Below are 17,296 nucleotides of genomic sequence, written 5' to 3' on the forward strand. Positions count from 1 at the left end.
GCTCATATGCGGGGGAGGGGCTGTGAAGTACTGATGCTGCTGCACATTCATTCAGAGATTGCCCCTATGTGAGGGGAGAGGGGCTGTGGAGTACTGACGCTGCTGCACATTCATTCAGAGATTGCTCCTATGCGAGGGGAGAGGGGCTGTGGAGTACTGACGCTGCTGCACATTCATTCAGAGATTGCTCCTATGTGAGGGGAGAGGGGCTGTGGAGTACTAATGCTGCTGCACATTCATTCAGAGATTGCTCCTATGCGAGGGGGGAGGGGCTGTGGAGTACTGACGCTGCTGCACATTCATTCAGAGATTGCCCCTATGTGAGGGGGAGAGGCTGTGGAGTACTGACGCTGCTGCACATTCATTCAGAGATTGCTGTTATGTGAGGGGGAGAGAGGCTGTGGAGTACTGACGTTGCTGCACATTCATTCAGAGATTGCTCCTATGCGAGGGGAGAGGGGCTGTGGAGTACTAATGCTGCTGCACATTCATTCAGAGATTGCCCCTATGTGAGGGGGAGAGGCTTGGAGTACTGACGCTGCTGCAAATTCATTCAGATATTGCTCCTATGCGAGCGGAGAGGGGCTGTGGAGTACTGACGCTGCTGCACATTCATTCAGAGATTGCTCCTATGCGAGGGGAGAGGGGCTGTGGAGTACTAATGCTGCTGCACATTCATTCAGAGATTGCTCCTATGCGAGGGGGGAGGGGCTGTGGAGTACTGACGCTGCTGCACATTCATTCAGAGATTGCCCCTATGTGAGGGGGAGAGGCTGTGGAGTACTGACGCTGCTGCACATTCATTCAGAGATTGCTCCTATGCGAGGGGAGAGGGGCTGTGGAGTACTAATGCTGTTGCACATTCATTCAGAGATTGCCCCTATGCGAGGGAGGAGGGGCTGTGGAGTACTGACACTTCTGCACATTCATTCAGAGATTGCCCCTATGTGAGGGGGGATGGGCTGTGGAGTACTGACGCTGCTGCACATTCATTCAGAGATTGCTCCTATGCGAGGGGAGAGGGGCTGTGGAGTACTGACGCTGCTGCACATTCATTCAGAGATTGCTCCTATGCGAGGGGGGAGGGGCTGTGGAGCACTGACGCTGCTGCATATTCATTCAGAGATTGCCCCTATGCGAGGGGGGTGGGGCTGTGGAGTACTGACGCTGCGGCACATTCATTCAGAGATTGCCCCTGTGTGAGGGGGAGGGGCTGTGGAGTACTGACGCTGCTGCACATTCATTCAGAGATTGCTCCTATGCGAGGGGAGAGGGGCTCTGGGTACTGACGCTGCTGCACATTCTTTCAGAGATTGCTGTTATGTGAGGGGGAGTGGCTGTGGATTACCGACGCTGCTGCACATTCATTCAGAGATTGCTCATATGCGACGGGGGAGGGGCTGTAGAGTACTGACGCTGCTGCACATTCATTCAGAGATTGCTCCTATGTGAGGGGAGAGGGGCTGTGGAGTACTGACGCTGCTGCACATACATTCAGAGATTTCTCCTATGCGAGGGGAGAGGGGCTGTGGAGTACTGACGCAGCTGAACATTCATTCAGAGATTGCTCCTATGCGAGGGGAGAGGGGCTGTGGAGTACTGACACTGCTGCACATTCATTCAGAGATTGCTCCTATGCGAGGGGAGAGGGGCTGTGGAGTACTGACGCTGCTGCACATTCATTCAGAGATTGCCCCTATGTGAGGGGAGAGGGGCTGTGGAGTACTGACGCTGCTGCACATTCATTCAGAGATTGCTCCTATGCGAGGGGAGAGGGGCTCTGGGTACTGACGCTGCTGCACATTCATTCAGAGATTGCTCCTATGCGAGGGGAGAGGGGCTGTGGAGTACTGACGCTGCTGCACATTCATTCAGAGATTGCTCCTATGCGAGGGGGGAGGGGCTATGGAGTACTGACGCTGCTGCACATTCATTCCGAGATTGCCCCTATGCGAGGGGGGAGGGGCTGTGGAGTACTGACGCTGTTGCACATTTATTCAGAGATTCCTGTTATGTGAGGGGGATGGGCTCTGGAGTACTGACGCTGCTGCACATTCATTCAGAGATTGCTCCTATGTGAGGGGGGAGGGGCTGTGGAGTACTGACGCTGTTGCACATTTATTCAGAGATTCCTGTTATGTGAGGGGGATGGGCTCTGGAGTACTGACGCTGCTGCACATTCATTCAGAGATTGCTCCTATGTGAGGGGAGAGGGGCTGTGGAGTACTGACGCTGTTGCACATTCATTCAGAGATTGCCCCTATGCGAGGGGGGAGGGGCTGTGGAGTACTGACGCTGCTGCACATTCATTCAGAGATTGCTCCTACACGAGGGGAGAGGGGCTGTGGAGTACTGACGCTGCTGCACATTCATTCAGAGATTGCTCCTATGCGAGGGGAGAGGGGCTGTGGAGTACTGACGCTCCTGCACATTCATTCAGAGATTGCTCCTATGCGAGGGGGGAGCAGCTGTGGAGCACTGACGCTGCTGCACATTCATTCAGAGATTGCCCCTATGCGAGGGGGGTGGGGCTGTGGAGTAGTGACACTGCTGCACATTCATTCAGAGATTGCCCCTGTGTGAGGGGGGAGGGGCTGTGGAGTACTGACGCTGCTGCACATTCATTCAGAGATTGCTCCTATGCGAGGGGGGAGGGGCTGTGGAGTACTGACGCTGCTGCACATCCATTCAGAGATTGCTCTTATACGAGGGGGGAGGGGCTGTGGAGTACTGAAGCTGCTGCACATTCATTCAGAGATTGCTCCTATGCGAGGGGAGAGGGGCTGTGGAGTACTGACGCTCCTGCACATTCATTCAGAGATTGCTCCTATGCGAGGGGGGAGGGGCTGTGGAGTACTGACGCTGCTGCACATTCATTCAGAGATTGCTCCTATGCGAGGGGAGAGGGGCTGTGGAGTACTGACGCTATGCACATTCATTCAGAGATTGCCCCTATGCGAGGGGAGAGGGGCTGTGGAGTACTGACGCTGCGCACATTCATTCAGAGATTGCTCCTATGCGAGGGGAGAGGGGCTGTGGAGTACTGACGCTCCTGCACATTCATTCAGAGATTGCTCCTATGCGAGGGGGGAGGGGCTGTGGAGTACTGACGCTGCTGCACATTCATTCAGAGATTGCTCCTATGTGAGGGGAGAGGGGCTGTGGAGTACTAATGCTGCTACACATTCATTCAGAGATTGCTCCTATGCGAGGGGGAGGGGCTGTGGAGTACTGACGCTGCTGCACATTCATTCAGAGATTGCCCCTATGTGAGGGGGAGAGGCTGTGGAGTACTGACGCTGCTGCACATTCATTCAGAGATTGCCCCTATGTGAGGGGGAGAGGGACTATGGAGTACTGACGCTGCTGCACATTCATTCAGAGATTGCTGTTATGTGAGGGGGAGTGGCTGTGGAGTACTGACGCTGCTGCACATTCATTCAGATATTGCTCCTATGCGAGGGGAGAGGGGCTGTGGAGTACTGACGCTGCTGCACATTCACTCAGAGATTGCTCCTATGCGAGGGGAGAGGGGCTGTGGAGTACTGACGCTCCTGCACATTCATTCAGAGATTGCTCCTATGCGAGGGGGGAGGGGCTGTGGAGCACTGACGCTGCTGCACATTCATTCAGAGATTGCCCCTATGCGAGGGGGGAGGGGCTGTGGAGCACTGACGCTGCTGCACATTCATTCAGAGATTGCTCCTACACGAGGGGAGAGGGGCTGTGGAGTACTGACGCTGCTGCACATTCATTCAGAGATTGCTCCTACGCGAGGGGAGAGGGGCTGTGGAGTACTGACGCTCCTGCACATTCATTCAGAGATTGCTCCTATTTCGAGGGGGGAGGGGCTGTGGAGCACTGACGCTGCTGCACATTCATTCAGAGATAGCCCCTATGCGAGGGGGGTGGGGCTGTGGAGTACTGACGCTGCTGCACATTCATTCAGAGATTGCCCCTGTGTGAGGGGGGAGGGGCTGTGGAGTACTGACGCTGCTGCACATTCATTCAGAGATTGCTCCTATGTGAGGGGGGAGGGGCTGTGGAGTACTGACGCTGCTGCACATCCATTCAGAGATTGCTCTTATACGAGGGGGGAGGGGCTGTGGAGTACTGACGCTGCTGCACATTCATTCAGAGATTGCTCCTATGCGAGGGGAAAGGGGCTGTGGAGTACTGACTCTCCTGCACATTCATTCAGAGATTGCTCCTATGCGAGGGGGGAGGGGCTGTGGAGTACTGACGCTGCTGCACATTCATTCAGAGATTGCTCCTATGCGAGGGGAGAGGGGCTGTGGAGTACTGACGCTACGCACATTCATTCAGAGATTGCCCCTATGCGAGGGGAGAGGGGCTGTGGAGTACTGACGCTGCTGCACATTCATTCAGAGATTGCTCCTATGCGAGGGGGGAGGGGCTGTGGAGTACTGACGCTGCTGCACATTCATTCAGAGATTGCTCCTCTGCGAGGGGAGAGGGGCTGTGGAATACTGACGCTCCTGCACATTCATTCAGAGATTGCTCCTATGCGAGGGGGGAGGGGCTGTGGAGTACTGACGCTGCTGCAAATTCATTCAGAGATTGCCCCTATGCGAGGGGAGAGGGGCTGTGGAGTACTGACGCTGCGCACATTAATTCAGAGATTGCTCCTATGCGAGGGGAGAGGGGCTACGGAGTACTGATGCTGCTGCACATTCATTCAGAGATTGCTCCTATGCGAGGGAGAGGGGCTGTGGAGTACTGACGCTGCTGCACATTCATTCAGAGATTGCTCCTATGTGAGGGGGAGCGGCTGTGGAGTACTGACGCTGCTGCACATTCATTCAGAGATTGCTCCTATGCGAGGGGGGAGGGGCTGTGGAGTACTGACGCTGCTGCACATTCATTCAGAGAATACCCCTATGCGAGGGGAGAGGGGCAGTTCAGTACTGACGCTGCTGGAGAGTTGAAAGTGTATTAACAGTCCAATGCTGAGTGACCAATGGCTGTGCACGTCCCTGCAGGGCCTTAACTGACAGGGCACATGAGGGACAGTTTAGATAATGCTCCTAGCATGAATTCCAGGGTGTAACCCATCTTTTTACTCAGGGATTTCTACGATGACTTGTCTTTAGTGAGTTTACACTAGAAAACAACAGCGATTCCTTGATGGGGGCATATTGGAAAACACTGATAAACACAGATTCTGAAATATTTAGAAAACACTGGAAAAACACCCCCAGAAGTAAAACGAAAATAAACTCCTAAAACTGGAAACCCCAGTGATAGCTTCATCTCGGTGCAACCTGCTTATTGGGGTGTGCTGTGCTGACACATGTGTGTAAACCATTAGGAAGATGCGAGTTGAAGGGTAAAAGGCTGGGAAGAGAAACCTTTAGTGGGATGACAGCTGATGAGGGGGGGGACAGTTGTGTAAGTCATATTCCATGGGCTCCTGAATCTTACCTTGTATGTAACACTGAAAAGCCATTCTTGGCTCTGCTACAATGCACAGTGTGTTGAGGAATTAGTAGACTCGTCAGCTGTTCCTGTGGGGCCCTCCCATATACTATGAGCTCAGGCTGGTGGCACAGACCATTGGCAACCCTATTGCTATAGTGTTGTGTGGGGTTATGCTCCAGGTCCCGAGTTCCTCAATGCAGACTGAGCTAGTATTAAGGAGTCTTGGTCCTACTACAAGGCTTTAATAATAACACGTTGACATCCTTGGGTCTGAGGACTAGTTAACTTCCTCCAATCGTGTGTCCTCTGGGCGACCGCAGCATGTACTACAGAACTCCAAGTACACACCATCGCCAGCCAGAACAAACAAATGCTTCTGTGTAGCTGATGGACACCACCATGCGATACAGCACATAGAACAGCGATAGGACCAGAGGCGGACAAGGGACCAATCAGCTGGCAAAGCTCTTTGGGTACCTAAAAGAAACCTCGGTTAGGAGGACCCAAACACTGCCAAAAAGCCTCGTGATTGACTTTCATACACAGCTTTAAGATACAAACCTGATAACATTACTTTTAGAGTTATTTAAAGGTATTAATTACACAAAGAATTAAGATAGCAAGCTACCAATTCCATAACTAATCACAAATATATCTTTGGTAAATGTTACTGCATGAAGATTAGGGGATGTGGGTGGAGCCGTGTGGTATATAGGCCGGAGTCGCCCGGCTCAGGAGCAGTACAGAGGCAAAGATGGCGAAGCTACTCTTCCTAACGGGTAAGTCCCTCCTTCCTCTGTAGCCTCTCATGAGTGCCTCCTTCCTCTGTAGTCTCTATTGAGTGTCTCCTGCCTCTGTAGTCTCTCTTGAGTCCCTCCTTCCTCTGTAGTCTATCTTGAATTCCTCCTTCCTCTGTAGCTTCTCGTGAGTGCACCCTTCCTCTGCAGTCTCTCTTGAGTCCCTCCTTCCCCTGTAGCCTCTCGTGAGTGCACCCTTCCTCTGTAGTCTCTCTTGAGTCCACCCTGCCTCTGTCGTCTCTCTTGAGTCCACCCTTCCTCTGTTGTCTCCCTTGAGTCCACTCTTCCTCTGCAGTCTCTCTTGAGTCCACCCTTCCTATGTCATCTCTCTTGGGTCCACCCTTCCTCTGTAGTCTTTCTTGAGTCCACCCTTCCTCTGTTGTCTCTCTTGTGTCCACACTTTTTCTGTAGTCTTTCTTGCGTCGACCCTTCCTCTGCAGTCTTTCTTGAGTCCACCCTTCCTCTGTCGTCTCTCTTGAGTCCACCCCTCCTCTGTCGTCTCTCTTGAGTCCACCCTTCCTCTGTAGTCTCTCCTGTAGTCTCTCGTAAGTGCACCCATCCTCTTTAGTCTCTCTTGAGTCCACCCTTCCTCTGTAGTCTCCCTTGAGTCCACCCTTCCTCTGTAGTCTCTCTTGAGTCGACCCATCCTCTGCAGTCTCTCTTGAGTCCACCCTTCCTCTGTCATCTCTCTTGAGTCCACCCCTCCTCTGTCGTCTCTCTTGAGTCCACCCTTCCTCTGTAGTCTCTCCTGTAGTCTCTCGTAAGTGCACCCATCCTCTTTAGTCTCTCTTGAGTCCACCCTTCCTCTGTAGTCTCCCTTGAGTCCACCCTTCCTCTGTAGTCTCTCTTGAGTCGACCCATCCTCTGCAGTCTCTCTTGAGTCCACCCTTCCTCTGTCATCTCTCTTGAGTCCACCCCTCCTCTGTCGTCTCTCTTGAGTCCACCCTTCCTCTGTAGTCTCTCCTGTAGTCTCTCGTAAGTGCACCCATCCTCTTTAGTCTCTCTTGAGTCCACCCATCCTCTGCAGTCTCTCTTGAGTCCACCCTTCCTCTGTCATCTCTCTTGAGTCCACCCCTCCTCTGTCGTCTCTCTTGAGTCCACCCTTCCTCTGTAGTCTCTCCTGTAGTCTCTCGTAAGTGCACCCATCCTCTTTAGTCTCTCTTGAGTCCATCCTTCCTCTGTACTCTCCCTTGAGTCCACCCTTCCTCTGTAGTCTCTCTTGAGTCGACCCATCCTCTGCAGTCTCTCTTGAGTCCACCCTTCCTCTGTCATCTCTCTTGAGTCCACCCCTCCTCTGTCGTCTCTCTTGAGTCCACCCTTCCTCTGTAGTCTCTCCTGTAGTCTCTCGTAAGTGCACCCATCCTCTTTAGTCTCTCTTGAGTCCACCCTTCCTCTGTAGTCTCCCTTGAGTCCACCCTTCCTCTGTAGTCTCTCTTGAGTCGACCCATCCTCTGCAGTCTCCCTTGAGTCCACCCTTCCTCTGTCATCTCTCTTGAGTCCACCCCTCCTCTGTCGTCTCTCTTGAGTCCACCCTTCCTCTGTAGTCTCTCCTGTAGTCTCTCGTAAGTGCACCCATCCTCTTTAGTCTCTCTTGAGTCCATCCTTCCTCTGTACTCTCCCTTGAGTCCACCCTTCCTCTGTAGTCTCTCTTGAGTCGACCCATCCTCTGTAGACTCTCTTGAGTCCACCCTCCCTCTGCACTCGATAGTAGATAGATAGATAGATAGATAGATAGATAGATAGATAGATAGATAGATAGATAGATAGATAGATAGATAGACAGGAGATAGATGGATAGATGGATAGACAGACAGACAGACAGGAGATAGAGAGAGAGATAGACAGACAGACAGGAGATAGATGGATAGATGGATAGACAGACAGACAGACAGGAGATAGAGAGAGAGATAGACAGACAGACAGACAGGAGATAGATGTGTGCAGCATCCGCTGCTTGCACTGCAATCAGTTAAAGCTCTTCCCACACTCCCTCAGCAGCCTAGGGCTGGGCACCCACTAGTGCCACACTCTCTGGTAGATTGCCACCACAGCACAGCCACTGCCACACCACTAGTAAACCTGCCTGAATGTCATGACTTTTGAATGTATTCACTTTCTGATCTGTTTTCTTGCTTCCTTAGGTCTGGCGCTCCTGGTCAATGCTCAGCTGGGTAAGTTTCCCCTGTGAAAATGTGCTTCCATTTCCCTGGGCAGGTTTTGGCCTAGAAATCTAATCTAATCAATAAACTCAAAATCAATGAGTAACAAAGCAGGTGCAATTAAGTGCTCAGGTGTAATCTGGGCCGGTAGATCCTCCAGGCAGACAAGATTCTCGCGCTAAATTAGGAGATGAGCCAGACATGCACCACAATCCTTGATGATGTATCGTGCAGGGAAATCGGTGGCTGGGCGTCTGCCTGATCCCCAAGAGTCATGTGCTTATCCTGCCAACCTTTACGGGAACCCAAGGTTGGCAGGATATGACTCCTCAATGAGGATGTGAGGGTAATTCCAGGGGACACCTGCTGCATTACCAGTCGAGGCCCCCAAACCACAAGCTCTTGGCTCTATACCTAAGTGGCTTCCAGATAAAGAGTTCCCCGGCTGTGGAGAGACTGCTCTCGGCCGTAATGTTCCACCCGGCATCTACACTAGCAGTCGAGCGAGAACGCTTACATCTGCACAGATGTGGCCCCTTCTTTCCCATTCCAAGTGTTTTGCCACCAATGGCTTCATCACAACAAAAAGGGGAGAAGAGCAAGACGTGTAAGGGTTGTAGCGTGTGGGTGGGTTCAATGGTCGCGTAGAAGACGTGTAATTAGAATATATACCTCTGAGAGGAATATTGATCCAATCACTTCCTTTTCCCATCTCTTCTATCCTATTCTGGGAGCAGAACTATGTCAATGCTTAAACCTTGGAGAGCCGGTTTTCGAATCTAGGATTTTAACTTTGCCGTCCAATAACTCTCTCTTCTTCTGACCGCAGGCTCCGCCTACCAGCTGACGTGTTACTTCACCAACTGGGCCCAGTACCGGCCCGGCTTGGGGAAGTTCAAGCCAGACAACATCGACCCGTGCCTGTGTACTCACCTGATCTACGCCTTCGCCGGCATGTCCAACAACCAGATCACAACCATTGAGTGGAACGACGTGACCCTCTACAACTCCTTCCAGAACCTTAAGAACCAGTGAGTCCTCCCTCCTCTTCTACTGCTTGCCATTTGATATCAGCACAATTGCCTTTCACAATCATGGACCAATGCACCCTCTAAACAGGGCTAAGAAAGTCAGTACCAATCGGGTCACAGGAACAAAACAACATCTATCAGGCAATGGGCGGGCCACATTTTCCCATCAACCCACATCCAATGCTTTCCCTCTATGGCATCTGATATGTATAGAAATCCTACCTCCTGACACCAAGATGCCCTCACTTCCTACAGATATGGGAATGCACTCCTTGGAAGCCACAGATACTATCCCGATTTGCATACCCCCCTCGTAGATTAATTTCAGACATTTTTATTTCGCAAAAAAATCGATTTCTGAGACACCAAACAGTCATCACCACATTCAATTTCCAGCATAACTACCCTTGACCTCCAGCTGTTCGCGCAATCAAGTGGACAACATGTGCACGAACAGCAGCACCTCAACTTCTACTGCCTCGAGACCCTGATAAACGCCCCAGTCCCCAATAAGCTTGACTATATTAACAACACTCTCCAAGGCCAACGGCTGCTACTCTCAACCTTTGAGAAAGTCCTAAACGTAGCCACCGCCACCATGATCAACGTTCCCGGCCGACATCCACCCTTCCGTAGACACCAGCCTGCTTACAGTGCAGCCACGATACTTACAGACGCTCCACATTCACCCACAGTCTCACTGGCAACAATCAATCTGCAGCGTCCAACACAACTACACCTCTGGCAACCCCACCTGAAACACAATCCAACACTGTTTATCCACCGCAAAACAGCATGCACCTTAAACAGGGGCAGGCATTTCCCTTCCTAGCACCCTAACATTTGAATACCCTTCACATAAGTCCAGGGGAGTTGCTAGGCCTGGAAAAGACCCGGGGCTAAGCTGATGTCGGAACTGTTGGGACTGGGGGCTAGCTAGCCTTTTGGCTGTAGCTCCTGAGATTCTATCCGGGGATACAACCAAAAGATCAGGGGCTATAGTCCCCTTAGCCCCCCTAGCAACGCCCCTGCATAAGTCTCACAACTGCCACCCCCCCGAGTCCTTTGGAAATAATCCTGACGCAGCGCCAACACCTGCACCTCTGCAGAAAAACACCACTGCCTCCTGCAGAGTAGGACATAGACTTCCAATCAAAGTACAACGGGAGACTTGGTAACTTTCTATGGATGGCAAAACCTTTGCAGAAGTGATGCTAAATTCAAAGCCTGGCACAAGTACCCACATGAATGTCTCGGCCCTGCTGGCAAGCATGAATATCAACAAGGCAAGCTCTGGTTTGATTGGTTGCTATTTTTTCCAGGAACGGAGCACTGAAGACGCTGCTGGCGATTGGAGGCTGGAACTTCGGCACGGCACCGTGAGTACCCACTGTCTGGAGACAGACCCTCAGGCTATTTCTAAAGACCACTCCTCGCGGTGGGCCTCCATGACACCATTGTTCTCCTCCTTAGATTCACCGCCATGGTCGCCACCCCTCAGACCCGCCAGACCTTCATCACGTCCGTCATCAAGTTCCTGCGTCAGTACGAGTTTGATGGGTTGGACTTCGATTGGGAGTACCCAGGCTCCAGGGGAAGCCCCCCTCAGGACAAGCAGCTCTTCACCACCCTGGTCCAGGTGAGAAAGCAGAAGGGCATGGAGAGGGTGCGCGAATGTTTCAGGTAGGGCAGGGACATCCTGTAGAAGGCAAAAGAGTGGTGCTGCACCCCCACCCCCACATGTAGCCGGAGCATAATGAAGGACGTTAGATAGTCCCAATGTGACCTGGAAAAACCTACATGCAATAGTAGGGTCTTGGTTAAAAGAGGGGATCAAAGACAGTTCCTCTGAACAGAAAGGGGTGGGAGAGGTACAGGTAGTGGATGGAAAAAGCATAAGACCAACCACATAATGCAATCCATGGGTTTGTGACTTGCGAGCCAAGCGGCCATGACATTGGAACACGCAGTCACTGTTTCCAGATTTTTGGGAAGCTGAGGGATGACGGACGGGTAGTACTTTGGGTACGGCTGTCTGCAAGACATACATATTTGACATATATATACAGTTTTTGTAGTCTGGATGGGTTCTGGCTAAAGGTTAAGTGGGAAACTCTATATATTATATGACAAAGGACGATTGTAGCTGGTTTTGAAGATTGCCTGCACCAAGGGCTAGTTTATATGAATTGGACCAGTCAAAGTTGCTCTAAGATAATACAATATTGTAGATTAGTACCTGGTGAGGGACAAGGCGCTTGTAACAAGAGAGCCCATTGGCCCTCGCCAAGTCGTTACCAGCTCAACAGAGCGCTTCCCCGGGCCTCATTCAATGTTCGAATGGCCGCCATGAAAAGGAAGAAGGGGATACGTGTAGTCCCTTCTTTCTGTTCCATGGCGGCCATCTTCTTTGTTTACTTTTTTCCCCACTTTTTAATGGCCGCTATGGAAAGGGAGAACGGACTATGTATCCTGTTCCATGTTTTTTTGCTTTTCTTTTTTTAGTTGCTGAACGCCAGAGCGTCTGACAACTCAAACAACCCCGGTCTAGTGGGCTGATTTACTAATAGCAATAAGCCCCTCTCTGGGGGCTTTTACCGCTTCTGATAATGTCAGGGCCTGTGTTAAGGCTGTAAATATGGGCCCCAGTGCATTACCAAATGCGGTAATGGCCTCCCGTCGCGGGGCTTGTTGCTTAAGTGGGAGACAGATCAGGAGCTTGCCGCGGCGTCTAGGACATGCTCTGGACAGGCAGTCATATGGATGTTCTTGTCGCCTTTCACAGGAAATGCTGGCCGCCTTCACACAGGAGGCCTCTCAGACCAACAAGCCCCGTCTCCTGGTGACCGCTGCGGTGGCCGGGGGCATCTCCAACATCCAGTCCGGATACCAGATCCCTGCACTCTCGGCGTGAGTATGGCTCAATGTATGGGCAAGGCTCTATCTGGCCGCCGCGGGCACGGGGGGGGGGACTCTTAACAGCAGACCAGAGAAAAACAGCAATGTAACATTGTTTGGGAAATGTCAATCAAGCCACAAAGAGAACATATAGAGCACATAAAATATACGGAATGACGCTGCATGGCAACTCTGGTCACCTAAGTGGACATTAAATAAATAAAGAAAAAAATCCAGCACTGATCCCAGCCTCATCCGAGCATTGCTCCAAATATCACGTCAGCAGTTACATCATCGACGACATCATCAGTGGGTTTATAGACAGAAATACTAACACGCAGGACCTCCTTATTAGGAATGTGTCGAAGGCGGTATAACACATTGACTGTTTTAAATGCCACTTGTTTTTTAAAATACCACTTAAGTGTGAGTTGGGTTGGAACAGGACATTTAATGTCTGAGGCCCAGAAAATTCTGCCTGGGGAAGATATAGGGAATTTACCCTATACAGAACTTTATATGTACCCCATGCTGTGAACATCCATGAGACCCCAACTCATGATCCAGTGGTATTTTAAAATAGGAAGTATTTTAGTTGCTCGATGCCTTCCTGTGTCCCTCGGCACTCATAATGAGTCCTTGATGCGGTGGGATGGACTTGATATCCCCCTGGGGATCCGCATTTAAAGAACATTTGGGTAAATAAAATCAGACAAGCCATTGAGGAAATGGAGAGGAGTAAGAAAGCCATTTGGAGTAAGTCACTGTGCTTGGTAAGAGCATGGGCGCCCCAGCAGCAAGGCTGCTCCTCCACCTGTCCAAACACATTCACACCCATGGGGAAAGTTCCTCATTCAGATTCCAATGTTAGCTCAAAACAGATTCATTTCCAGAGCAAGTGTCATGAAAGGTTCTGCCGGAGGGGAATTCCCAACACGCCGGCCTTAGATGCACGTTTCAGAGCCGAGTTGCACATGGTTAATTGCTGTGACAATAGAGGCGTATTTCCTGCACAGGGCTCTGGACTACATCCACGTCATGACGTACGACTTGCACGGATCCTGGGAGGGGTACACTGGCGAGAACAGCCCCCTGTACACCAACCCCGCTGCCACCGGGGCCAACGCCTACCTGAACGTGGTAAGTGTGATGTCCGCCACCAGGTCGGGGCACGTGCAGTGGGTGGCGGTGCCCACTGTCACGCACCCCCAGACATGTCTATTACATGATACTGACATGTCCCCTGACATGGAAACTGACGCGCGCCCCAATGCTGTCTTTGCAGGATTACGTCATGAACTACTGGCTGAGCAACGGCGCCCCCGCTTCCAAGCTCATCGTGGGGTTCCCCACCTACGGGCACACCTTCATCCTGAGCAACCCGTCCAACACCGGCATCGGGGCCCCCACCTCTGGAGCGGGTCCCGCTGGCCCCTACACCAGGCAGGCCGGATTCTGGGCCTACTACGAGGTAGGTGATTCAGGGTTAAGTCAACAGCAGACTCTGGAGCGATTGAGAGGAGGCCCTGGTTATGCATAAACACCAGGAGCGCCTGAAGGCTCTGAGCTCGGAGCTATGTATAAGAAGCCTGTACCCCATCATAATACCTGCCTGACATGTTCGCCCCTCTCTCTAATATCTGCCAGGCTAGCCTTTTAAGGTTGCTGATTGAACTCTAGTTATTGCTTCACCCTCAATATGGGAGCACTTCCTTTCAGAGCTTGTTATAAAAAGCAGAACTGGACGCTCCTTATCTTCCTGGTATTTTGAAACCGTTCACTGGTTTGAGGGTTGTGTCTGCGCCAGGCGGTCCTGTGCTACGTGGTAGGTGCGGTGCTGCCGTGGGGTTTTTCACCATTTTAACCAGAGGTGTTTCCAAATTCTCCAATTCCTGCAGATCTGCACCTTCCTGAAGAACGGGGCCACTGACGTCTGGTCCTCTGCTGAAGAGGTCCCCTACGCCTACCAGGGCAACCAGTGGCTTGGATACGACAACGTCAAGAGCTTCACCCTCAAGGTGCGCTACATCGCTTGACCAGCTATCGGGATATCTGTGTTAATGGACTGGTCCTTAAGGTCGATAACCAGTAACATGACCTAACCCTGCCCCCCTTCTTCCCACAGGCTCAGTGGCTCATGAAGAACAACCTGGGGGGCGCCATGGTGTGGGCCATCGACCTGGACGACTTCACCGGCACCTTCTGCAACCAGGGCAAGTTCCCGCTCATCAGCGCCCTGAAGGCTACGCTCGGCGTGCAGGCTTCAGGTGAGTGGGAATTGAAATATAGTGTATTCGCTCCCTCGGCCCAAATATTTCTAAACAAAAATATCAACCTTTAAAAAACCCTAGGAAGTTAGCAAGGTGACGTCCCCTTTGCCATGTAGCTTATAGCATGCCAAGCCCTTTCATGCCAACAGAAGTATGTGCCTCAAACTTCATGATTCCCTCCATAGCTCCCCAAGGTCAATCACCCTCCATCGAGGCGCTCGACTACAGTGCGGGAGGGTAGCACACATAGGATAGCTTTTAAAAGTCTCTGTTATGGAACAGCCTCCAATCTGCTCCTTTAGGCAGAGGAGACAGCCAGCTTGTGTCCTGGTGACATGCCAGTGGCATGCCGTAAGGGGAGGATAGCTACCACCCTGAGGGCAGAGAGCCACAGGTCTCTGGGAGGTTTGTGGATATATCGCTCTGCGTGCGCAGGAAAAGACGTAGGGGGCAGTAACTGGCTCCCTGGGCACTGGAGACATAACCCCATCATAAGAGTTTTAGGATCCTTGTGTTTGATAACCAAAGACATTACTGAGAGGGTCTTGGTTTCTTGCAGGTTGCTCCGCTCCTGCGGTTCCAGTGCCTCCAGTCACGGCCGCCCCGGCCCCTCCAGCCACAGCAGCGCCCTCTGGTGGTGGCAGCGGTGGCAGCAGCTCCGGCGGCAGCGGATTCTGTGCAGGCAAAGCCAGCGGACTCTACCCAGTCGCCGGGAACAAGAACGCCTTCTGGCACTGCCTGAACGGAGTCACCTACCAGCAGCACTGCCAGGCCGGCCTCGTCTTCGACACCAGCTGCCTCTGCTGCAACTGGGCGTAAACCCACACACCCACCAAAGCGAGTGAGACCAGTGGACTCCAAGGTTCTCTGATTCAACTGTGACCCACACAACCACCCAAGGCAGAGAGACCAGTGGACTCCAAGGTTCTCTGATTCACCTGTGACCCACACACCCACCCAAGGCAGAGAGACCAGTGGATTCCAAGGTTCTCTGATTCACCTGTGACCCACACACCCACCCAAGGCAGAGAGACCAGTGGACTCCAAGGTTCTCTGATTCAATTGTGACCCACACACCCACCAAAGGCAGAGAGACCAGTGGATTCCAAGGTTCTCTGATTCAAATGTGACCCACACACCCACCAAAGGCAGAGAGACCAGTGGACTCCAAGGTTCTCTGATTCAAATGTGATGTTACGATGGAAATGTCTGAAATAAAGCAATGCAGCATCCATTTATGGCTTCCTGTTACTCGGCACAGGGTCAGGCACTGAATACTTTGCTTGTTAATTATATTTCTGGCTTTTATCAGGGCGAAAAACACTCCAGCACGTTCCAAGGTAAATGGGAAACCCATTTATAGAGGCACAGACACAGAGTTCATTTTTACAGACAAAGGGGTACTTTTACCAAGTCTCCTGCCTGACTCTGGGACATCGAGTGGGTGGCAAAAGGGCCCAGGGACTTCCCAAGCTAGGGAATGTTGGGCCCTGGGGCTATAATGGGGGGGAGGGGGTGGCCCCTCTGTGCCTGTCACTATGTCCACCCCCTAAGGCAGGAGAACGTCACATGGGCAACCACCAGGAAGCTGGGACTTTAGATATCTCAGTGGCAGCCGGGTTTAAAGAGGCCTCACCCCACCCCACCCCATTACAGCAGTGCTAGGAGGCCCACTGCCAGGCACTCCCTTACTGTAAGACAGCCTCGTGATAGGGTTCGGCCCCTTTAAGAGATACATACCAGGCCTGTGGGAATGAAAGGCACCCTGCCCGCAAAGATACAATGCTTCTCACGACCCTTTATCTCCTCCCAATGTCAACTTTGTTTATAGTACTGCCCCTTCAAGGGACTTGAGCTTTGAAGCTCTGGGGGCCCTCATAGACCCCAGAGATGCGTTTAGAATTTCTCTACATGCACCGGGAAGACCTTGCATTGATCCAAACTGAAAAGGTAAATCTTTCATGCCGCCAGCTCCAGGAGCCCACGCAGGATTGTCTGTCAGCACAACTCTGGGATCTTGGACATTAACTCGCAGCCATTTCCTCCAATACTGTTCCCCTGGATGTTTCTTTTAATGAAGCAGCTTCCTAAATACATATCCTCAAACCTCACCTACATTTTTGTGGTAAAATGTCTTAACAAAAATTGAGCAGAAATTGCGAGCAAAGTGGGTAATACCATCAGCTATACCCTGATCAGGTGGATCAAATCCAACTTCCCCAGTGACTGCAGGTGAGTTGCTTAAGCCCCACTAATACCAGCCCTGGAGGCGTCACAGGGCTACACAAACAGAGGTTCGGGGTCTCACTCAGTCAGGAAAGGTGTTGGGAGGAAGAGGACGAGGATGGGGGGCTGCAAGGAGCAGGAGGGACAGCTCAAACACCACCAAGAGACCACGCAGTAGACCAGAACAGGAACCAGATCCAGCTCAGGAAATAATTGAACTATTTCTTTATTTATTTATTGTGCATTGCAGTTTAGAATACATGTTTCACACACATCAACAGCTATACATCTTCACACAAAACACTTTCATAAAACTTCTTTTAAATATTCAATTACAGCAATAATCCTAGAAATCTCACTGACATTTGAGATACAAACCCAAAGCCACTCAGTCGAAATATTATCTGCGACTGCACAAATCTAATACATTTTCTCCATTAAAACCCAACAATCAATACATGCATGTTTTAAAG

General features: G+C 51.5%; 1 protein-coding gene across 1 annotated transcript; it reads left to right on the plus strand.

Moving 5' to 3' along the window:
• Nucleotides 1–9,248: 9,248 nt before the first annotated feature.
• Nucleotides 9,249–15,831, plus strand: LOC138520065 (acidic mammalian chitinase-like). Its single transcript, XM_069632592.1, has 9 exons — nucleotides 9,249–9,429; nucleotides 10,752–10,808; nucleotides 10,903–11,068; nucleotides 12,215–12,339; nucleotides 13,344–13,467; nucleotides 13,613–13,798; nucleotides 14,226–14,345; nucleotides 14,453–14,594; nucleotides 15,157–15,831. Exons 1-9 carry the CDS (start codon nucleotides 9,353–9,355, stop codon nucleotides 15,414–15,416), a joined length of 1,257 nt encoding a protein of 418 aa, XP_069488693.1. The 5' UTR covers nucleotides 9,249–9,352; the 3' UTR covers nucleotides 15,417–15,831.
• Nucleotides 15,832–17,296: the final 1,465 nt, after the last annotated feature.

This window comes from Ambystoma mexicanum, chromosome 13, assembly GCF_040938575.1.
Source record: "Ambystoma mexicanum isolate Mex_15411 chromosome 13, UKY_AmexF1_1, whole genome shotgun sequence".
In the NCBI taxonomy this organism is placed as follows: domain Eukaryota; kingdom Metazoa; phylum Chordata; class Amphibia; order Caudata; family Ambystomatidae; genus Ambystoma; species Ambystoma mexicanum.